Source organism: Ictalurus punctatus, chromosome 4, assembly GCF_001660625.3.
Source record: "Ictalurus punctatus breed USDA103 chromosome 4, Coco_2.0, whole genome shotgun sequence".
Lineage (NCBI taxonomy): Eukaryota > Metazoa > Chordata > Actinopteri > Siluriformes > Ictaluridae > Ictalurus > Ictalurus punctatus.
In genome coordinates this window covers 17,835,914-17,861,046 of record NC_071284.1, presented here as the reverse complement: position 1 = coordinate 17,861,046, position 25,133 = coordinate 17,835,914, and the positions used below count along the sequence as shown (strand labels likewise).

Here is a 25,133-nt window from a genome sequence, read left to right as displayed (position 1 = left end):
GACACACATCTCAAGACCAATGGATGCACGCGTAAAATTTTTGGTTGTGCTGATTACGCTTTTGATTTTCTCAGCCTCTGAGTGGTCAATCATGTTGAGTTTGGGCTTGTTTGAAAGCTAGAAGTATCTACAATTGGTCCAAGTGGGTGTCAACCAAGTTAGACTGTTAGAATTTAGGAGGTGGATTGTTCAGCATAGCCAAAGCAGATTAGTGTTTTTTTAGCTAGTGTCTCAGTTCAGTTTATGGCTAATTACTAAATTCCAGAGTGGTGGGATATCAAAACACTTAATGCATTTTGAAGAGGACATTTGTGACTAAATATGGAACTTTGCATTTGTTTTCTTCAATAAAGCTGATGGACTTTATACCGATGGAAATGTGCGTGATTTACAAAACCGCAAGCGAACTGGATTTTCATCTATGTAGGTAATGTAAGGTAGTAAACGTTTATACAAGTCCGATCTTTGGTTTAAATGTTATAATTTTATTGTGGCAGTTGTATACAGTGTTTTTCTATCAAAAAAGCTTTAGTCATGCTCTCCGATTTATCTCTGTCTCAATATTTTCATGGAGCGGTGTGAATTGTTTGCCCAGGAGGGAGCTCAAACTCCGGCCCTTTCCCATCCCCCTGCTCACCAGGAGTTAAGTACACAGTCATGAAACTGCACACGAAGAAAGCCACCAGTGTCCTGACTAATCTTATACCAGAACTGCGGCGATAAAATAATTAATTTGTTTATACTAATTGAAAATGTCTGATAAGTCGTTTTCTTTTCCGCCGGCGGAATGAACGCAGGTGTCTGGGCGAAAGGGGTTAAAACAATAAACTGTGTGTTATACGAGTGTCGCTTCCTATTGTCGATAGTAGGTGCTATGTTGGCATGCTAAAAGTATGAGGAACAGTACATCAGTGCCTCTGAAATATCAGCTCAATCGCATGATGCATTGTGAAATAATTAAGAATTACTTTCTATTTAAACAGTGTCATATGTTAATTAATTGTGATACCATGGTATTACCATTTAACATTTAATCAGTAACATTTTTGCTGCTGTCAAGTTGCATTCACAATTGAAGTGTGTATGAGAGATTTTATGATTGTTTTTGGAGAACCAATAATCATTTGTTTAGAATATCATTATTTGCAATTAAACATCATAAACACCTTTGTGTCTAAATTAGATATTAATGTAATTAATCCTCTATTAAGAGTATTAAAAAGTTTAATTTATAAGCCCCACTTCTTGTTGCTAGGTTGTGGCATTATAACAAAAAATAAGTAATCTCATGTGTATGTAACTATTTCCCCTCATTTAACGTTCCTAGAAAGAATCTGGTGAAACATCTTGAAAGAGAATTTGAAAATGTGATTTTTAAGCCTCACTTCCTGTGTCCAGTTGGTGGCGCTAGGACCATGAATAACTCATGTCATGCACAGTCCCCTATGAAACTTTTGGAAACTTTTGGGGCCGGAAGTGGAGGTCATGACATTCGCGCGTCTCACTCTGGTTGCTAGGCTATTTGGTTGCGTCATCAAACACGTCATTGTTCGGTCAAGCTTATTCGGCCGAACACCGAAAGGGCTTTTTTTTGCTGTTTATTCGGCCGCTGAACATTCGGTGCATCCCTACTCAGTATGGTCACGCTCTATGGTATGCATTGTTTCTAGTGCAATGTTTTCTTCTACTAAGGTTGTTATGATGCACTAAATAGCCAACCGCTGATTAAAATTTTATTATGCTTAGCCTTATTTGAGAAAATATTTCAGGCTTTTCTATTACTCTCCCGTTTACTTTGTTCCGTAAGAACCAATTTAAAGTAAAACTTTTAGTTACAATGGCATTCCTACATCAGAGGCTTTTATATAACCTATTTATTAATTATTTTGTTAGCTCAGAGGTTTCTATCTAGGGCTGCAACTAATGATTTTCATAATTGATTTATAGATTAATTAGCCAATTATTTTTCGATTGATTAATCGGATGGGGGTGGGGACAAATTTTCAATACCCTTTTTTTTTTTTTTTTTTTTTTTTTTTCCAGTTATTTAAAATAAAATCCACAACCTGAGTGTTACAAATATAAACTTCAGATTTCTTCAAACTTTACCTTACACACACACACACACACACACACACTCCATTAATATTGGTACCCTTGGCAAATATGAGAAAAGAAGGCAGTGAAAATTGTCTTTATTGTTTAACCTTTTGATCTTTTGTTAAAAAAATTCACAAAAATACTTAGCTTTCATGGATATCAAACAATTGCAAACAAAACAGGTTTATCCAAAAACAATCATATTTGTTAAATTTAGGTGTGCAACAGTTATTGTCACCCTTTTATTCAATACCTTGATACCTTGTGCTACCTCCCTTTGCCAAGATGACAGCTCTAGGTTTTCTCCTATAACGCCTGATAAGTTTGGAGAATACATGGCAAGGGATCTAGGACCATTCCTCCATATAGAATCTCTCCAGATCCTTCAAATTTCGAGGTCCACGCTTGTGGACTCTACTCTTCATCTCACCCCATAGGTTTTCTATGGGTTTCAAGTCAGAGGACTGGGATGACCATGGCAGGACCTTGATTTAGTGGTCAGTAAACCATTTTTGTGTTGACTTTGATGTATGTTTTGGATCATTGTCCTGCTGGAAGAGCCAACCACAGCCCATTTTAAGATTTCTGGCAGAGGCAGTCAGGTTTTCATTTAATATCTGTTGATATTTGATAGTCCATGATTACGTGTATCCTAACAAAATGTCCAGGTCCTCTGGCAGAAAACAAAACATTAAACACCTTATTTAACCCTGGGCATGAGGTACTTTTCCATATGGCTACTTCTCTGTATGCACCAAAACCACCTCTGGTGTTTTATTGCGAAAAAGCTCTATTTTGGTTTCATCTGAACATAGAACCCGATCCCATTTGTTCCAGTAGTGTCTGGCAAACTTAAGATACTTGAATTTGTTTTTGGATGAGAGTATAAATTTTTTTTCTTGAAACCCTTCCAAACAACTTCGATTTCGGATTGTAGTTTTGGAGACTTTCTGACCCCAAGACGCAACTAACTTCTGCAGTACTCCAGCTGTGATACTTGGGGATTGTTTGGCCACTCGAACCATCCTCTTCACAGTACATTGGGACAATATAGGCACACGTCCAATTCCAGGATGATTCATAACATTTCCAGTTCGCTGGAACTTATTAATGATTGCCCTGATGGTGGAAATGGGCATTTTCAGTGCTCGTGCTATTTTCTTATAGCCACTTCCCTTTTTGTGAAGCTAAACAACCTTTGCCAGACATCACAGCTATATTCATTGGTCTAACAAATTGTTATGAATAACTAAGGGAACTTGGTCTATGTACTTGGTTGATGGTAAAATATGTTGACTATTGTATGCAGGATATAACTACTTTTATATTATATACAGAAGTATGCAACAAAAAAAAAAACTAATAACTAAACTACAGTACTGTAATAAAAATAATAATATTACTAATAAAATCTCACTTTCACTGCACCTTCTCTTGCTCACTGCCTTTAGGCATATTGTTTTACTTATGTTTACTCTTATCGTAGCATTTTTATTTGTTTTTACAGATTTTATTTGCACTCCCACTGTTTATCACCGTGACTACATTGCAAGTGAGGCGCAACCCAGCCTCATTACAAATAGATAGTGCCTGTTATAATAAAAAAACAGAAGTTACACTGCAAGTGTGCAAATACAGCTTACAGTGAGGGAAAAAAGTATTTGATCCCCTGCTGATTTTGTACGTTTGCCCACTGACAAAGAAATGATCAGTCTATAATTTTAATGGTAGATTTATTTGAACAGTGAGCGGCAGAATAACAACAAGAAAATCCAGAAAAACGCATGTCAAAAATGTTATAAATTGATTTGCATTTTAATGAGGGAAATAAGTATTTGACCCCCTCTCAATCAGAAAGATTTCTGGCTCCCAGGTGTCTTTTATACAGGTAACGAGCTGAGATCAGGAGCACACTCTTAAAGGGAGTGCTCCTAATCTCAGCTTGTTACCTGTATAAAAGACACCTGTCCACAGAAGCAATCAATCAATCAGATTCCAAACTCTCCACCATGGCCAAGACCAAAGAGCTCTCCAAGGATGTCAGGGACAAGACTGTAGACCTACACAAGTCTGGAATGCGCTACAAGACCATTGCCAAGCAGCTTGCTGAGAAGGGGACAACAGTTGGTGCGATTATTCGCAAATGTAAGAAACACAAAAGAACTGTCAATCTCCCTCGGCCTGGGGCTCCATGCAAGATCTCACCTCGTGGAGTTGCAGTGATCATGAGAACAGTGAGGAATCAGCCCAGAACTACACGGGAGGATCTTGTCAATGATCTCAAGGCAGCTGGGACCATAGTCACCAAGAAAACAATTGGTAACGCACTACGCCGCGAAGGACTGAAATCCTGCAGCGCGCGCAAGGTCCGCTGCTCAAGAAAGCACATATACATGCCCGTCTGAAGTTTGCCAATGAACATCTGAATGATTCAGAGGACAACTGGGTGAAAGTGTTGTGGTCAGATGAGACCAAAATGGAGCTCTTTGGCATCAACTCAACTCGCCGTGTTTGGAGGAGGAGGAATGCTGCCTATGACCCCTGGAACACCATCCCCACCGTCAAACATGGAGGTGGAAACATTATGCTTTGTGGGTGTTTCTCTGCTAAGGGGACAGGACAACTTCACCGCATCAAAGGGACGATGGACGGGGCCATGTACCGTCAAATCTTGGGTGAAAACCTCCTTCCCTCAGACAGGGCATTGAAAATGGGTCGTGGATGGGTATTCCAGCATGACAATGACCCAAAACACACGGCCAAGGCAACAAAGGAGTGGCTCAAGAAGAAGCACATTAAGGTCCTGGAGTGACCTAGGCAGTCTCCAGACCTAAATCCCATAGAAAATCTGTGGAGAGAGCTGAAGGTTCGAGTTGCCAAACGTCAGCCTCGAAACCTTAATGATTTGGAGAAGGTCTGCAAAGAGGAGTGGGACAAAATCCCTCCTGAGATGTGTGCAAACCTGGTGGCCAACTACAAGAAACGTCTGACCTCTGTGATTGCCAACAAGGGTTTTTAAACCAAGTACTAAGTCATGTTTTGCAGAGGGGTCAAATACTTATTTCCCTCATTAAAATGCAAATCAATTTATAACATTTTTGACGTGCGTTTTTCTGGATTTTTTTGTTGTTATTCTGTCTCTCACTGTTCAAATAAATCTACCATTAAAATTATAGACTGATCATTTCTTTGTCAGTGGGCAAACGTACAAAATCAGCAGGGGATCAAATACTTTTTTCCCTCACTGTAGATGTATACTGAGGGCAGGATCCAGGGGAATGGGCACCTTTGCAGCACCAACACATAGGCAGTTTTTCTCCTTGTTGACTACCCGGATGCAATCCTTTCTGCATTTGGTTAACTTTTCTTCCCTGGAGGTTGCGTTCATATGCCAGCTGTTGGTCATGGTCTGTCTCAAATTGATAACCAAGCCGTACAAGATCTTCCACGGAGCTGACTGGCAAGGTAAGGTTTTATGTGTTTCAGAATGAGCTTTACAATGTCTAATTCAGTCAATTTAGGATTCCATCGTGTGCATAGAGCTCTATGAATAGGCAAAATCTCGGATGGATTCATTGTCGCCTTGGTTTTTAGTTTGGACACGTTCAGCTAACTCGTCTTCATAGTCTTCAGCCAAAAAGGTAGACACAAAAGCAGTCTTGAATTCCTCCCAAGGTGCAACTTTGGAACGTTTTATCTCCCACCAGTCTCGAGCAGTGCTGGAAGACTGTTCTGAAGGTAGCAAGAATGTCATTGTCGGATAAAGGATGTAAGACAAGGAAATCCTCACATTTGGATAAATAAAGTAAGGGGTCAGGATCATCTCCAGGCCTTCCGTATGTAGGAAAAGTTAGTTTGATGTGATCACTTTTGGGAATTGAAGTAAGACTGTATACAGGGAGCTCAACTCCTGAAGGGTTTTTTAACAGTGGTAAGGCTGGAAGAGTCAGTTGCTTGAATTTTTTGTGTATTTCCTCCATTTCACTCTGGTGAGTTGTAGAAAGTATATCCATCTTTCCATTCACATCATCCACCTTTGCAGACAGCATCTTTAACATTGATGAGCATAAGGAGGACTAGGGTCGCGCCCTAATTAAACAGTCTTTTAAGCAACGCACACAAACTGCCCCAAGCCCACAGTGGAGCATTTTGTATATAAACATAAGTTTGTGCTCACTGTCGTGCTTCTGTGCTACACAAGCCCCCCCGCTGTCACTTGATGATTATGCCTCCTTCTGATGGTGACTGAGGTTATGTGAGGCATAAAACAGTAACTTTGAAAAAACGTAAACTGAAGAAATTAATTGTCATTGACTCTGAGTATACTGCTGAAGCTAGCGGTGTCATATTACGTGCGTTTTACATCATGTGCCATCGCCCGGGAAACTGTTTATACTTCCAGTTAGTAAAAAAAAAGGCTAGTGTTCCATTTGAGAAGATAATACCCTTCTAAAATTCATACACTAGATGGTAGAGTGCATAGTGTAAGTGCATAGTATTCCATTTGGGACACAGCTTTGGTCTGTATTCTCTGATGTGTGTTTCGGAACAGAAGTAATGCAGTGAGTAAATGTGCCCCATGCCATGCGCAGACCAACTAATTGATAACGAGATTCGTTGACTGCGATTTTCATTATCGATTAGTTGTTGAAAGCCTAGGCCTTTCCCAATTTACTTGTCGGAGGTTTTGTTTAAACTTGCAAGTATTAGACTTTTATATTAGCTTGTCAAAGGTCGATTTCCAACGTGTCTAACCTACTAAAACTTTAGCTTAGGAAACAATTTTTAATAACCATATGTTGGATAAAAGTATCTCAGGTTATGTCTTTCAGTCCTCCGTCAGCCTTCAGCCTTTAATTCTCTTAACTTAGTTCTGTGCTATGAGCGAGAAAGTGTGGGTGACCGCAGAGTGTTCAGGGCTGGAGAGTCTGAATGAACACACACTGACACATGCTGTTCACAGAGACATCCGAGTTTATTCGTGCAGAACAGGAGTATTTATACACATAGATAAACAGCGGTTTCTACTTGTGCACGGGACTAGACAGATTCAGACAGTTACGCCACGCACACAGTCATATCACAAAAATAAGTCTCTCAAGGTATGAAAAATACATGTCAGCTATAATAAAGGATGGTAGTTGGTCAGCTTATCAGAAGAGGTAATTAAGTGAATACATTCATCGCAGGTATTTGGCAGCACAGAGACACACAAACAAACTATAACCTAGTAATCCCCGTATCCAAGGTGTTTTAATAGCAGTTCATAATATAAGAGAATTTCCTTCATTGCCCTCTTTTATTCTAGTGTAGCGCAGAATAACCCAAAAGGAATTCTCTAAAGTCATAGGTTAACATTTACCCTTCCACCTTGGACAGGACGATCAACCCCACGAGGATATGTTGGGAGTATAAATACACACAATAACAGAAACAGAAAAAGAGAACAACGTAAAAAACATGTTAATGGTTTCGTGATGAGTGCTAATACAGAAAGACTATGTGTAAAGTGTGAATCGGGTCAGCCAGCAGGTCAGGACTTTCTTCCTTTGTAGACATGTTCACCGGCTCTCAGACCTCGTCGGGTACAGGTACGTCCCCAAATAAGCAACCTGTCATAGAGAACACGTGGAGAAAAAGAATGGACAGATCTCATTTGTTAACAGCTTTTAACCAACTTGCATGTCTCTAGATCAGTCCTTCTGAGGTCATAACTGCTGCTCTAGTAACAGCCACAACCTCATACGGACCCTCATATTTAGGCTCCCCTAGCTGTGTTTTCCATTTGGGAACCCGCAGCTGCACCTGGTCTCCTGGAACAAAAGGTGGGACTCTGTGAGGGTAAAGGTAATTTAGCACATACACATTCATGTTTTTCCTGCAACACGTCAAGCAATTTAGACATGTAATCGTCTAGATGAATATCAACACCACTTCCTGCAGACTGAGAAAGGTTAGTAGAAATTTTCCTAGCCGTGGGGAAAGGTCGACCGAATAACACCTCAAAGGGTGAAAGGCCTATGGTTTTCGATGGCATCATTCGAATTTCAGTATAAGAACGGCTGGTAAAAGGTCAGGCCAGGTGGTAGTCCCTCACTGCTGCATTGCTTTGCTCAGACAGTCTTTCAGAGTGCGATTCATATGCTCAACTACACCAGACGACTGTGGGTGGTACGGTATGTGAAATTTCCAGTCAATAGCTAAATAGTCACAAAGCTGTTGAGTGAGTTGTGATGTAAAAGCGGTGCTTTTATCCGAGTCAATTTGCAAAGGTACACCAAAACGCGGTATGATTTCCTTAGCAAAAATCCTGACGATTGTTTTTAGCATTTTCCCACGGAAAGGCCTCAACCCATTTAGAGAAACGGTCTACAATGACCAACAACATTCTATGCGGTCCAACGGTTGGCATATGGGTAAAATCGACCTGCAGACATTCAAAAGGCATCTGCGGGGGTGGCAGCGGATTGTGCTTTACAGCAGAACCAGTGGCGTTGTTTTGTAGACATATCAAACATCGTGAGAGATGTGTCTTTATTTGAGTACGTAAGTCACGTATACAAAATTTGGAGATCATATCAGACAACACTTCTGATAGAGAATGATGTGAGACGCCGTGAAACTCGCGTATTAGAAAAGGTGCACTAGCGATGGGAATGCAGAGATGACCTACTTTATCAAACCAGATGCCATGGTCATCTGGATCTGCTCCTTGTGCTTGCGAGTAATAAGAATCCTCAGGGGTTGCATGTGATTGCATAAGGACAAAGTCCACCCCTGGCAACAAAGCACTAGTATAGAAATGAACAGTGTTGGACATTAGAAAAGGACGGCGTGATTGAGACTGAGCAGCCAGTTTTGCATGCCTATCAGCCAGCGCGTTCCCACGTATCTCTACAGTGTTGCCAGTTAGATGCACCTTTGTTTTGACGATCGCGAGAGCAGTTGCAGATTGCATTACCACACAGGAAAACTCCATCAGCAGGCTTAGAACACGATCCATCTACAAAAACATACTTTCTGTTAAACAAAGGCGTATCAGACAGTTGAGATCTAATGCTACATGAAGAAACAATTTCTTTTAAACAATCATGATTTTCAGGTAAAGGAATGGTGTCATTCTGTGAATTTAGCAGACGATGTAAGGCATGTGCCATGGTGTCTTGGGCTGTGGAACATTTTAATGGTCAAATTGGCAGTGGCACAGAGAATAGTTTCATAACCACTTCTGCACTGAGCTGTCATGTGTTGTGTTTCAATGTTGGATAATACCTGTTTCAACTGATGAGTCGTGTGCAACACCAAAGGGTGTGACAAAACCAATTGTTCTGCATCTGAAACCAACAGAGCACTCACAGCCACTGCACGCAGACAGGCGGGTAGTCCAGCAGCCATGGAATCCAGTGTTTTAGAGAGATGGGCACAGAGATGAAAACCACCCCCATGTTCTTGTGCTAGAAGACCTGAGGCCACTCCAGAGTGTTCATGAGTGTACAGATGGAAGAGTTTTGTGTAGTCGGGCAATCCTGGACCTGGAGAGGAACATAAAGCAGTTTTTAAACGTTCAAAGGCTGAGACAATCTGAGGAGTATGTGTCACAGGAGTCAAAAGTGGATCAGAATGTTCTACGATGGCCCTGAGTTGCTTGTCACAATAGGAACAATCAGGGATCCATTGTCTACAGTAATTAATCAGTCCAAGGCAGGCCAAAACAGCCTGTTTTGTAGCGGGCAGCTGAGAACGCTTCACAACCACTATCTGGCTGTCTGACAGCCATCTCTGTCCTTTTGATAAGAGAAAACCCAAATATTTGACTTCTGGTTTACAGTGAGGGGAAAAAAGTATTTGATCCCCTGCTGATTTTGTACGTTTGCCCACTGACAAAGAAATGATCAGTCTATAATTTTAATGGTAGATTTATTTGAACAGTGAGCGGCAGAATAACAACAAGAAAATCCAGAAAAACGCATGTCAAAAATGTTATAAATTGATTTGCATTTTAATGAGGGAAATAAGTATTTGACCCCCTCTCAATCAGAAAGATTTCTGGCTCCCAGGTGTCTTTTATACAGGTAACGAGCTGAGATCAGGAGCACACTCTTAAAGGGAGTGCTCCTAATCTCAGCTTGTTACCTGTATAAAAGACACCTGTCCACAGAAGCAATCAATCAATCAGATTCCAAACTCTCCACCATGGCCAAGACCAAAGAGCTCTCCAAGGATGTCAGGGACAAGATTGTAGACCTACACAAGTCTGGAATGTGCTACAAGACCATTGCTGCGATTATTCGCAAATGGAAGACACACAAAAGAACTGTCAATCTCCCTCGGCCTGGGGCTCCATGCAAGATCTCACCTCGTGGAGTTGCAATGATCATGAGAACACTGAGGAATCAGCCCAGAACTACACGGGAGGATCTTGTCAATGATCTCAAGGCAGCTGGGACCATAGTCACCGAGAAAACAATTGGTAACACACTACGCCGTGAAGGACTGAAATCCTGCAGCGCCCGCAAGGTCCCCCTGCTCAAGAAAGCACATATACATGCCCGTCTGAAGTTTGCCAATGAACATCTGAATGATTCAGAGGACAACTGGGTGAAAGTGTTGTGGTCAGATGAGGCCAAAATGGAGCTCTTTGGCATCAACTCAACTCGCTGTGTTTGGAGGAGGAGGAGGAATGCTGCCTATGACCCCAAGAACACCATCCCCACCGTCAAACATGGAGGTGGAAGCATTATGCTTTGGGGGTGTTTTTCTGCTAAGGGGACAGGACAACTTCACCGCATCAAAGGGACGATGGACGGGCCATGTACTGTCAAATCTTGGGTGAGAACCTCCTTACCTCAGCCAGGGCATTGAAAATGGCTCGTGGATGGGTATTCCAGCATGACAATGACCCAAAACACATGGCCAAGGCAACAAAGGAGTGGCTCAAGAAGCAGCACATTAAGGTCCTGGAGTGGCCTAGCCAGTCTCCAGACCTTAATCCCATAGAAAATCTGTAATTGTATGCATAATTTTTTATGGATGCACAAAAAGCATCGAATTAAAATACAGTCCTAAATTAATAATATATATTCTGGTGTCTGTGTGCGTATTGGGTTCTTTTCTGTTTTGGACAAACATTTGTGTAAAGTTTTACTCTGAAGTTTATATTTGTTATATTTGTATACTTGTTTATTCATAAAGTAACCAACTAAAGCACTTTGGATCTGGTGGATAAATGAACTCACCCAATCGCGTCCTATATGAGCTTATTCAGATATATACACAATGTAGACAGAGCGGTTTGAGAATTGGCTCCAGCCCAGAACCATGACAGTGGAAAATGGCTAATAGTGTGGCTTTAAAAATATCTAAGAGGAGCAGACTTCAAAGTCTGAACATTGAGGTGTTTTGTGTTTGCTAACAAGGTGGAACAGGTTAACGGTGGTTGTTTTTTTGCATACAGCCCATAAAATTTACTGAAAATATAAAATTTACTTTATCATAAGGTCATGGCTCAAGTTTTCCAATGCCTACTTGTGCGTTATATTGTGGCACATTAACGTTAACCTCTCTTTTAAAAAAAAAAAAATTGATTAAAAAAAAACTTATACCGTGCTCCTAAATGATGTTTGTAATTAAGAGCACATGTGCTCCTAAAATAAATTGTTACCGTAGAGCCCTGTGAAGACATTTGGGTTTGGGATTTATTTAAAAAAATAATCATAATAAATGTAAAAGACGAATGAGATGATAGATCAGAATTTCAGTGTTCATTTCCTGATATTTACATCTAGATGATGGCACACTTTATTTGAACTTGCACAATTTTCAAGGGATCAAAAATATTGGACCATGTGGCTGACAAGTGTTTCTTGTTGCCCAGGTGTGCCCTGTTAAATTGATTGTTTAAACAGTTAATAGCCTTGAATGTCTACTCTTTGTTTGAGCCATGGGTTTCAGCTGTGAAGACTGCATTTGTTGTTAAAAAGGATAAACCAAATGAAAACCAGAGAGCTGGACTTTGTTTGAGATGTTGCGGACTGTTGTTTTGGGGGGTTTCTTCACAGATGTTTCTGTAATCAATTGCTGCTGTTTTCCTTGACAGTCACAACAGCAAGTGATTACTGACACTTTTGGAGGGGGAAAAACCCCAAAACAGCATTCAGTGACTTCACCAACAACCTCCTCAGGGCAGGGGTGACAGTATCACAATCCACCATTCAAAGAAGAAAGCAGAAATATAGAGGCCATACCACAAGATGCAAACCGGTCATCAAAAGTAAGAATTGGCAGGCCAAATTGGAATTAGCAAATAAAAAAAAAAAAGATATGAGCTGCAAAGATGAATTATGGAACTAAGATTAACCTCTACCAATGTGATGGAAAGGCCAAAGTGTAAATAACACCAAAGGGTGATTTTGTTTGCTTAAATTGTTTTTGATATTCTGTGTTCTTTGCAGCTCTAGGATCTATGTAACTTTTTGTGTATTTTTGTGAAGTGGGGCTTTTATTTTGAAGGTGGTCATAGGGGGTTTACTGAATCACTGGCGAAAGTTCATCATATTAGAATGGCTAATGCATCAGTGAAGTACACATGCACACAGCTCTGAGTACATCTTTGCTTCGATAAGACACAATCTGTGTAATAAAAGTTTAGCACTAGAGTAACGTTTATAGCCGATTCTAGCTGTATTTTTGTGTAATCTGTTGTTAGTAATGTTAAAATTGAACTGAGTGCTATGTAGTAGCTAAGGTACCCGCAGTTGGCTGGTAATAAGTTCTGAGTGCATTATTCTGCCTAAATGCATGGTTCACTATTTATAAGGTAGAAAGGCCTTATAGTCTTCAGCCCTAGTGTATTAGTGAATGTGAGTGCATGGGAAAGTTATAATAACGAAATGGATACAGAAGTTTCTTATTGTATTTCTTTATTTTCCTACTGCACTTACGGTGGTTAGTTATATTCTTTGCTTAGCCGACTTCAGGATAGCTTTAATTGTTACAAGCAATAAATACTTCATGAACCATCAGTCTCAAACTGTGGAGAAAGAAAGGAGCTGCTCATGATCCAACACATACAAGCTCATCAATCAAGAATGTTGGAGGTAGTGCCATGGCATGGGCTTGCATGGCTGCTCATGATGGTAGCAGCAGAATGAGTTCAGACGTCTACACAAACATTCTGTCTGCCAATTTACAGAGACATGTGTCTAAGTTAATTGGGAGGTGCTTTATCATGAAGTAAGACAATGACCCAAAACATAGTGCCATGACAACAAAGGACTTCATCAGGGGAAAAATGTTGAAGGTTTTATACTGGCCAAGTCAATCACCAGACCTTAACCCAATTGAACATGCATTTCACTTCTTGAAGAGGAGACTGAAGTGGGAAACCCCCCAAAACAAACAACAACTGAAAGAAGAGGTGGTACAAACCTGGAAAAGCATCACAAATGAAAAATAGTGGTCACTGGGTTGCCAGATTGATGTAGTTATTGCCACATACAAGAAGTTCCCTACCTCAAGTTTTCATTAACGTAAAAATATATCATTGTCATGTTATTGCCTTGTTATATTTATCTTTTATTAAAAATCTAAAATTTTATGCCCTTAATGTTGTGGCAATTTTTCCCCGTAGTATTGAAAATGTTATTGAATATCGAAATCTATTAAGGTATCAAATTTAGAAATTCCAGTATTATTACAAGCAAGGGATATGCAACCAAATACACTGATCAGCCATAACATTAAAACCACCTGCCAAATATTGTGTAGATTCCAATTGTGTAGCCAAAACAGCTCTGATCTGTTGAGGCATGAACACCACAGGACCTCTGAATGTGTGCTGTGTTATTGGGCACCAAGATGTTAGCAGCAGATCCTTTAAGTCACGAGGTGGTGCCTCCATGGATTGGACTTGTTTGCCCAGCACATCACACAGATGCTACTGTAGGTCAGTTGAAATCTGGGGAATTTGGAGGCCAAGTCAACATCTTGAACTCTGTCATGTTCCTCAAACCATTCCTGAACAATTTTTGCAGGGTGCATCATCCTGCTGAAAGAGGCCACTGCCGTTAGGGAATAACGCTGCCATGAAGGGCAACAGTGTTTCGATAGGTGGTACTTGTCAAATAAACATCCACATGAATGCCAGGACCCAAGGTTTCCCCAACACAAATAAGCTCATTCTATCCAGTAGGTCAGCAGGTCATCCAAATTGATTTGAGGTCATGGTCACTAATAATGCTAATAACAGAATAATGCTTCAGTCAAATGCTAAGGGTGGAGACAGTATCTTTAGTGCATATAAATTTTATTTGCAGAAAGTTCTGTTTAGGTCTTGTCACTCAACTTGTCTCCCTTCCAGTCTATCTAAATGTGTGAAACCCTACCCAATATATAAAAAAGTTTTTAGGTCAGTTATGCAATAACATATTCAGGGGCGTAGCTCATTATATGATAAATGAGTCTTCACTATGTACCACTTGTATAAAATGAGGTCCATAAGTGTTTGGACAGTGACACAATTTTTGTGTGTTTGCCTCTGTATACCACCACAAAGGATTATTTCATGACACATTAAGTTGATAACTTCATGGGAAGTCCAAAGAGGTGTCAAACTTTTTTGAAGTGGCCCAATCAGCAATTTGATGTGTTCTTGAAAAGAAAGAAGGTACTCTGGAGGAGCTAGGCGTATCATTGTCAAAATCTACAATCAAGAGACATCTTCATGAATGTAAATAGACGGTTTACCTCACGATGCAAATCCAGATTAGACTTTGCTAAAAATAAATAAATAAACAAAATAAAACCACTAATATCAAAAACATTAATTTGCTATTAACCAATAACCAAACCGACAGCGTTTGTTTTTCCATTCTCCAGTCTAAGAGACAGACTATTATGGTCAAGCTTTTGGTTTAATACACAATGGCAGCATTACAATTTGCTACATTCCAGTAGAGCCATCATTTTGGTACAAAAATTGTAAGGAAATTAGCTTTTTCTTTTTAGTTTGAGCTCAAAGGGGGAAATCTGTAAACTTAATATTTCAACAGTTTATCAACTATTCGTCCACTTATAAGCTGAACTTAATGTATCTTAAGTCTGGCTGGGATATTTTCCCGTAGCCACCAGTAATAATATCCAGATGTTAAACATGATTTATGCACAGTAACAAGATCGGACAACTTAAGACAATCAATCCTAAATATAGACGAGAGACCCTTGTTATTAAAATCGGATGCGACTTTAATAAACTATTGTAATATATAGAAAAAATCTAACATATAAACACACACAAACAGGGTGAAAATAGCTTTGAATAGGGGAAATTAATGGCTCCATAGTTTTAACACCGTATGCTTAGACCTCGACTTAAATGAACCATCAAGAATTAATTTAATTTTCGCTTATTTTTAGAACGGCTCTATTAACTACACCAGCTTCAGCTAGGAGCTGGAGGTGCCTTATTTTCATATAAGTTACTCTAGATGGGGGATTCCCTCATTATGTCTTTTTGTAGATGAGTATTCATCAGAGGTCTGGTTGCTTTTGAGTGGCGTCTTGGAAGACCAGTCAGAATGATGAATGGAGTGGAGTCTTGTAGGTGGGTTGCTTGATGAGCTTGGTAGCGGTTCTTCTGGTTCTTTCACGACTAGAGTCAGGAAGCTTTGCAGGAACCAGCTCACACAGATGTTGATTGCAGAGTACTCTTGCAGATGTTGCTTCAATCAACATGAAGGGTGGGGTGTAGCTACGTTCTTCACCCATGACTTTACTCAGTCCATTGTCTTTGTGGTCACACAACTTCCGGGTTCCGGTACAAAATGACTTGAATTTTGGGTACAATTTTATTTATATTTTGCTTCTACGAGATGATGCGCTTTAAGGATCAGTCTAATTTGATGCAATGATTTTTACATTAACAGGAATGTAGCACAACATAGAGGTGAAAGCAGTGGTCTGTTTACTTAAATGTGAAAGGGCTATAAAAATGTGTTGTCCCTAAAATCAATGAATAATCGTGATAAATAATCATGATCTCAATATTGATCAAAATAATCATGATTTATCATTTTGGCCATAATCGTGCAACACTAAGTGGGTGTATAAGTTTTAATCACTTATAGAGTACTTTCATTTGGACTGTTATGCCCTGTGTAATTTGTTTTTATGAAACAATCACTTGATCATAAATGCTTGTGGACGATATGTAGTTAGATGGAAAGATAGATACGCAGAGGGAAATTATGTAATATCACTGCAGATATAACAGCTGGGTTTTTTTGGGAGGATGTATTTATAAAATTTTTAAAAATGTAATAAAAAAAATATATCAGGAAGCATTCACACTTCAGTTCAAGCCCCGACCCCAAAAAATTCAAACCAAATCAGGTAGAATGTGATATATGCAGAAAAACATGCATGCAGGCACACTTCTTTATTTTTTGCCATCTGAGTTATGTAAACTCTTCAATGCAGAGTTGAGTTCAAGGTTTCACTTTTGTCTGACTTACAAATCCCATCTAAAGTAAGCCATTTATTTCACAGAACAGAAAGAAACTTTTTTAGAATTTGTAAAAAGTCGCTTAGCAACTGAGCGATTGTGACACATTTGCAAATCAAACGCATTTAACGGTGCAGCAACTAGGGTGTAATGTCGTATAGACTTGAGGTAGGGGGAGGGCACATTGTTTCTAATGTTTATCACAAACATTAGAAACACATGGGAAACACAAAAACTATCCACCGCAGCCTCGTGTGTGAAGTTAAAGAACTTTTTGTAATCTAATTTAAGAGTGTCTGCTAAATAAAATTTCCTCATTTGTCAATGCCCACCAAATCATCTTCTAAATTATCTCGTATCAAAATCTCTTGGTAAACAATGTGTCCAAACAACACACATAGGATGCACATCCCCTGATTTGATTACTGATTTGGACCATTAACAAAATGTACATAAGAATTACATGGTGTTAAAACTGAGGTGGCACGCAGGCAGAAAAAGCCATTTTTGAGCATACTGGTCAATTTTCAGATTTTGGTATATTTTGTTTAACATGTCTCATCAAAATCACAAAAGTTCAAATTGAAATAAAAAAAATTTTAGGCATATCTGTCAGTCTCCCCAAACTTTGTCATAAGTTAGCATTTTTCAGCCAGATAAGTCTCTGCGATCTCTCTGCGAGTGTTTGGTATCAATGGAAAGCTCATTTCCTCTAGCATCATGATAGCTGGTGTAAATATGGTCAATTCAATTTTAATTGATATAGTGCTTTTTACAATAGACATTGTCTCAAAGCAGCTTTACAGAAATATCAACATGGTATACAGATATTAAAGGTGTGAATTTATCCCAACTGAGCAAGCCACTGAGTGGCGACGGTGGCAAGGAAAAACTCCCTAAGATGTTTTAAGATGAAGAAACCTTGAGAGGAACCCGACTCATAAGGGAACCCATCCTCATCTGGGTAACAACAGTTAGTGTGAAAAATTTCATTATGGATTTATATGAAGTCTGTATGGCCTTAGGAACAGCCGTAGTCCCAGCAGTCTGGAATTAGAGAAGATTTGAGCTCCATCCAGAGGCAGAAAGGATCTGGATCTCTAGTATCTCCATAAATTCGTGTGGGGCTCGGCGAAAGGAGAGCGGGAGAAAAAAAGATTATTATGACTGCGAAGTAGTAGAACAGAATCTAGTCAGGGTAGGCTTGAGTAAACTAATACGTTTTAAGCCTAGACTTAAACACTGAGACCGTGCCTGAGTCCCGAACACTAATTGGAAGACTGTTCCATAACTGTGGGGCTCTATAAGCGAAAGCTCTCCCCCCCTGCTGTAGCCTTCACTATTCGAGGTACCGTCAAATAGCCTGCATCTTTTGATCTAAGTAGGCGTGGCGGATCATATAAAACCAAAAGGTCGCTTAGATATTGTGGCGCAAGACCATTTAGTGCTTTATAGGTTAATAAAAGTATTTTATATTTAATGCGAGATTTTACTGGGAGCCAATGCAGTATTGATATTATTGGTGTCATATCTTCTAGTTCTAGTTAGGACTCTAGCAGCTGCATTCTGGACTAACTGGAGCTTATTTATATTCCTACTGGAACATCCAGACAGTAAGGCATTACATTAATCCAATCTAAAATCTAGAATTTCTTTTTTAGAGCTCACCAAGAGTGAGACACTACAGGCTGACCTAAACAAGGAGATAGAATTTCATTGGATAAGGAAGTTTAAAGTAAATTTCTGGTGATGTGATTTGTCAAAATGCGTCACATGATATGCTCCGCTAGCTTACAGCAGAGACATTGGCTACATCCGAAATAGCATCTGTGACAGTACTCACTGCATTTGATGAAGTACCTACTGCACGGCCATTGAAACCGTACATACTAATCAGTATGTGTGTGTAGTATGACTACAATCCCGGACATACTACATCCGCCATGTTGGCATTGTCACGTGACTGCCGATGTCCTCATCAAACACAAAAATCTTAAAGGGACCACCAGATTAAAGCAACCGCACTAACTGCAAAATGCACATCAGAAAAGTTAACTGAATTAGCAATTTAATGTGGTCAGTGTTAACTGGCTGAGGTAAATTTGCTGCCACTAGCTTGGCCAGTTAAGGCATCATGAAGATCACACACAAAAAAAAAGTTGCAAACGCTGCGACAACTGTTTTCTTGTTCAAGTTAACATTTATTTGGGTATTGTTGGACAAGTCTTGTTTAACCAAGGTTTAACGGTTAAATAGAGCCAATGTGCGGACTTCCAGGGTTTTTTTCTGAGCTCGTCCACTCCAGTCCTGTTGCATTATGGGACTTTTGACTCTCGTAGTGTTCATCGGTTGCATAGTGCAAAATTTTGCTGGACGCAGTACGCTATCCGGGTGTTTCTTGCTTAATGTTCTCACCTATTCGCACCTATTGAGAACTCGGACATACTACGCCCTTTTTGCCTACTGTGTAATGGGGTAGTACGCGATTTCGGATGCAGCCATCAATACAGTAAAAAATGATGGCCAAATATGCCAAAATTCCGTGCAAAATCATGAAAAACAGATGTAAGCAGATGTCCATTGCTCAAATAAGTAAAGAAAGTATATGGAAAAAAAAAAAAGACTGTTTGCGAGAATGAGAAAACAAGCATTCAAGGTGTAAAAATACATGCGATGAATAACGATAGTAATATCTCCTCTATTTGCCCTTCTTTCATTACATCTCTGTCTATAATATAATTCACACAAAGAAGTCACATACAGTTTATAGTCAGTTGTGTGGTAGGGCTTTTGGGGCAATGGTAAATCAATTAAGGTTACAAAAAAAGTGTTATTTCTAATCAGTAAATATGAAATTCTGCAATCAATATCTTTTAACAGCTGTTATCTCAAAATGAGTTTGTTTTTCAACACTCTGAACCAAAAATGTCAACTTGTGTAGCACTTACCTATGCCATACTTTAGTTCTGATTTTAGTGCATTGTTCTAATAATCTTTGAAACTAGGAATAATGAGATCAGTCCCTGATGATTTTTTCAATTTGACAAGTCATTTTTATGACCTATTAATTTATTGTTATATTTGATCTCCATTTACAAACAGTCATCATAAAGCGAAAGCATCACAATTCCACTTATTTTGAAAACCATCCCTTTGCTCAACCTGGTGGTAATTTGCAAATGACTTCCACTTGTGACTGGTTTTTATTTACTGCCGTGGCCTTGTGGCGGTGGTACACGCAACAGTAATAGACATTATGGTTGACTACCTACTGTATGGTTGCCAACAGAGGTGGGTCAGTGGTGTTTATTGATGAATTGACTGATGATGGAAGTAACTGGATGAATTCTGAACCATATAGAGCTATACTTTTCGCCCAGATTCAGTCAAATGCTGCACAACTGATTGGACTGTGCTTCAAAGTACAGATGGATAATGACCCATAACCCAAGGGCTTCTTAAGGCAAAGAAATTAAATGTTCCTAAATGTCCAGTGACTTCAACCCAGCTGAGCATGCTTTTCAATTAGAGAAGACAAAACTGAAGGTAAGAAGACCCACAAACAAGCAGCAACTGAAGGCAGCTGCAGTAAAGGCCTGGGAAAGCATCTCAAGGGATGAAACTCAGCATTTGATGTCCATGGGTTCCAGACTTAAGGCAGACATTGACTGCTAAGGATTTGCATCCAAGTATTAAAAATAATCCTAATATTTATTATTTAGTTTGTCCTATTACTTTTATGTCTGTGAAGATGGAGGGACTGCAAAAAATGACTAATTCTTAACAGTTAATGCAATATTTTTGTTAAACCCCTTGTATTAAATTTGAATGTCTACACTTAAATTACATCTTGATTGCTTAATTTCAAATACATTGTGGTGGTGTACAGAGGCAAATGTACAAAAATGTTGTCCCTGTCCAAATACTCCAAAAATCTATCTCATTACGTACTTTATATCTGCTTATGTGTGACATATCAGGTCAGAACACCCTGGTAGAGAATACATTCACAAATAATAAGAATTCACATAATGAGAATAAAAATGGATTTTAAGCATAAGAGAAAGTAAAGGAAAATCAAACAATTCCACTCTACCCAAGAACTATGCATGTCTGGCAAGGAATTTAGCCTGGGCATTAACTTTCCCTAGCGCATTCGGTTCTTACTCCACTTAGACTATTATCCAAGATATAGCTAAGATAATTAACAGAGCTTCTAGGTGAAATAATATAATCCTGTAAACAAATATTAACTCGGTTGTTTTATGTAATTTAGGTTTCGATCCAAAAAAGAATTGATTCTGCTTTACCTACATGTAAAGATTTTCCATTACGTACTTATTTTCAGATAGCCTACCTTGAATAGTGCTTTACCTAGTTGGACCTGCACATTGTTGATGATTGTTCATCATTTCATTTCTTTTCCATTGTTTGTATGGAATGATTTTTGAATGGAAAATGAACCTGGTCTCACTCCATGACGTGAGTAAAGTCATTACTTGATTCCATACAGTTCATACAATCCCAAGCTTGGTAGGAGCTTTTCTCAATTATCATGTTTGCAAAAATTGAAAAGAATCTATTTATTAGCCACTTTAGTTTTTATGAATTCCTAATCATCAATAGTTATGCTGCTAATTGATGTACTCGATTTATTTTTCCCATCCAAATGTAATTTGTTTAATGTTCTCCAGAGTTTTATTGGATCATTTTTGTATTCTTTTAGCTGATGAGTAATATGCATAGTTTTTGCTTACTTAATACTTCTCTGCACTGAATTTAGATTGATTGATTTTTTTTTTAAGTATTGGTTTGTGTTCTCCTCAAGATAGACAGTGCCCTATTCCTTAAATCAATTGTTTCTATAATGACATGGTTAATCCTCGGACTGGACCTTTTGTTTAACTATATAAACTGAGGCTACTCTTTTCACAACTGAAAGAAACATCTAAATAGGTTCCTGTCCCTTGTCAACAGATCGTATGCGTTAGGTGTTCTTTAAATTAGAGGTCGACCTATAGTGGGTTTTAGCGATACCGACAACTTAGTTGGGCAGTACCTGCCGATAACAGATTAATCAACTGATTACTGATACTGAATGAAAACACTCAAAGTAAAATACTGCTGAACAAAAATAAACAGTACTGATTGCTCCATTTAAAATATACTGTACTTTTTAAAATTAAATAAATATAGAAATATTAATATGTATTAAAGTAAATAAAAGATATACATCCAAACTGAACAAAAAAGTAACACTCCAAATAACAAATAAATGTAGAGAGATCCAAAATTGAAGCAAAAACACTTAAAATAACAATCAAAATTGGTCAGTAATAGATTTTATTTTGCCTCTAGAAGCTGCTCTCATACTGTATAATGACAGCAGACCCTTCGCTGCCACTCCCGCAACGAATGCAACTTAGAAACTATCGATGTATATAGTTACAGCAATTGATTATTGGTGGCGATTATCAGCAAAACCGCTTAATCGGTTGACCTCCACTTTAAACTACCGATAATGACTTAAGAAATTATCTGTAGAGCTTCCTGTCACAAAATGTGATATATATTGGTCACTAACCTCATGTCCTGTTATTCCACTCTTACACATTTCTCTCATCTGACACCCTTTTTCCTTCAATATATGAAATGATTGTTTAAAAAATGGATTTTGTGTTTTTTCAGGTTGTCTAAGCCTTACGTTACATTTTGTTTGAAGATCTGAAACAATTAATAGAAGAAGTCATGAAGGGGCAAATATTTTTTTTATGAAACCGTATTGTTATCATACTTATAAGGGTAGTTTTAATGGGGATTAATTTGTGGGGTTTTTTGTCTTTGTTTTTCCATTTTTTAGTGGGTACATATCAAATGGCAGAAAGTATTAGATGTTTGGCCCCAGTTCTAATCTAATTTATGACCCCTGTTATGCATCTTAATATTTTTCCTGTGATGTCTGTATTCACTAACTTTTTATGGAATGTATTTTCTGTTGTTTTATTTAAAAGAATAAACATGTTTTCCATGAGATTAATTTCTACTGTACTATAAAATATTTTAGTGAATTTTACAACTAATTAATGTATTGATGAGAAATGTTTTCATTATTGAGTTAAAAAAAAATATTAAACCAGATTGATAGTATTTGTGCCTGCTTTAGGGAAAATGGAGACATCAAGTTCCTGACAAAAGGTGATAATAACTCAGTGGATGACCGAGGCCTATACAAGAGAGGACAGCATTGGTTGGAGAAGAAGGATGTGGTGGGCAGAGCAAGAGGGTAGGCTTGTTATTTATGTCATACAAACATTCTTGTATGTGCTATTCAACCATTTTTAATCATTTTCCCTCTTTAGGTTTGTACCTTACATAGGAATTGTTACAATTTTGATGAATGACTACCCTAAGTTTAAGGTAGGTATATATTTGATGCATTTAATTCAGGATGCATTTTTATGTATCTTTTAAGTTGACATTACATTCTAAAAATGTATTTTGTTTTTATACAGTATGCTGTTCTGTGTATGCTGGGACTTTTTGTTTTGGTACATCGGGAGTAATCCTCCTCCACCAAGGACAACATGATAAAGCAAGGCAGTTCCAACCTTCCCAAGCCAGTTTTTGCTGGTGTTACTATTCTGTTTTTGCACCAACAAAAAAAAGTAACCGTCATTAATTGCTGTTAAAGTTTAAAATAACACTGGTAATTTTTGTTTTTGTTTGTCTTGCTATAGCCTTAAAAAAAAAAGTTTTTCTTTGTTCTTTCTGATGTGCTTTCATCATGTTCAAGTCTCAAACCTGTTTCTACAGCTCAGACTTTTCTATTGAATTAAAATTAAAAAAAAAAATAAAAACAACTTCTCTTATTTGTTGTTCAGGTTTTTGCAATAACAGGACTAGCATCTCAAGATCTTTTGGAATAAAACAAGACTTTGCCCACTGTCATTATGACCTTTGTGTTCACAAAAGAAAAGAAAAATTATTAAAGAAAATAAAAGACAGACTTCAATTTTACTTGGATCATGGATGAAATTCTTGCATTATATTAACATAGGGCTAACATAAAATAAAAATTGCATTTCACAATTCTTTTGGACTTTAGTTTTGTCCAATTTTGAAAAAAGGTGGCAGCAATAGATAAAGTGTTGCATACAAACATTGGAAACAATTCACATCCGGGTGGCACTGGTTACTAGTAATAGTAGTAGTAATTAGTTCATTAAATTAAGAGTGTCATTTTCAATGAAATGTTACTGTTCATGTAGAGGAAAGCCCTTTATAGGCTCAATTAGAGCTGCAACAACTAATCGAAAAAATCAATAATTGTTATGAAAATCGTTGTTGACGTATCTCATTATCGATTAGTTGGTCTGCTCATGGCACGGGGCACATTTACCTCACTTACTACATTTGCATGGACAGCAGTAATCTAATTATTGACCTTACTCTGAGTAAGACAATATTGTGATTAAGATGTTTACATGAGTCGTTTTTAAGATATTCCTTTCATGTTCCCGTTTTACATCTTATAGAACATGTTTCGATTAGCAGCACACATCATTACGTCACCGCGCCACGCCGTCCGACGTTCCCTCCAGAATTTCACGCATCAACATACAGTTGGTCTTTGTTATGGTACCGTATACAGATTTGGGTGTTTTTATTTAACATTTTTACGAATGCTTCAAGTGCAGTTAATTATTTGTCATGCTGTACATGCAAATAGATGACTGCTTGAAGCCGTGGGCTGCATCCCAAACCGCGTACTTACCTAATATATAGTAGCCGCGATACATGTATTTCATCTACTACAGGCCTATAGTAGGCAAGTACATGGTTTTGGACGCAGCCGTGCTCTCTTGTTTGCCGTAAAACGGGTGAGCACTGCCGTGTGTGATCGTGTCCTGTCGCAAAATGTGGTGAAAGCTCTCGCACGACGTTAATAATGTGATTAAGGTGTTTACACCTTATAAGTGTATAAGTCTGTAATACATGTCGATAATGCGACTAAAACAGGAGTACTCCACATGTCTTAATTCGATTTGTGTTTACTTAGAGTATGACTTTAATCGGATTAAGGTAATAAAAAATTGCTGTTTGCATGGTAGTTTCTTAAACAGAGTATTGTCTTAATCGGGTTAATATTGGATAATTGTTGTTCATGTAAACATATTGACTGTGTTACTTCTGTTTCAAAAATATGCATCAGAATGTACAGAACAAAGTTGTGTCCTAAATGACGTACTATGCACTCGTGTGTAGTGTATGAATTTTAGAAGGGTTGTATCATCTCAAATGGAACGCTAGCATTTTTTTAATAACCAGGCGTGTAAGCCATTTCCCAGTCAATGGCACGTCAAATGCACATAATACAACGCCACTAGCTTTAGCAGAGTTAATGACAATGAATTTCGTCAGTTTACTGTTTGTCAATGTTACCTTTTATGCCCAACATGACTTCAGTTACCATCAGATGGAGGCGTAATCGTCAAGTGACAGCAGAAAAAAGTGTGTGACCCAAGAGCCACTA

At 38.4% G+C, this 25,133-nt stretch overlaps 1 protein-coding gene across 1 annotated transcript in view; it reads left to right on the top strand.

Annotated features, from left to right (window-relative positions):
• The window catches only part of sec11a (SEC11 homolog A, signal peptidase complex subunit), a 32,713-nt gene extending 9,244 nt beyond the window's left edge, over positions 1–23,469 (top strand). Inside the window, exons 4-6 of the mRNA XM_017465604.3 lie at positions 22,764–22,883; positions 22,960–23,017; positions 23,113–23,469. Coding sequence (XP_017321093.1) covers positions 22,764–22,883; positions 22,960–23,017; positions 23,113–23,163 — 229 coding nt within the window. The 3' untranslated portion in view covers positions 23,164–23,469. The remainder of the gene's footprint in view (positions 1–22,763; positions 22,884–22,959; positions 23,018–23,112) is intronic.
• The last annotated feature ends 1,664 nt before the right edge of the window (positions 23,470–25,133 follow it).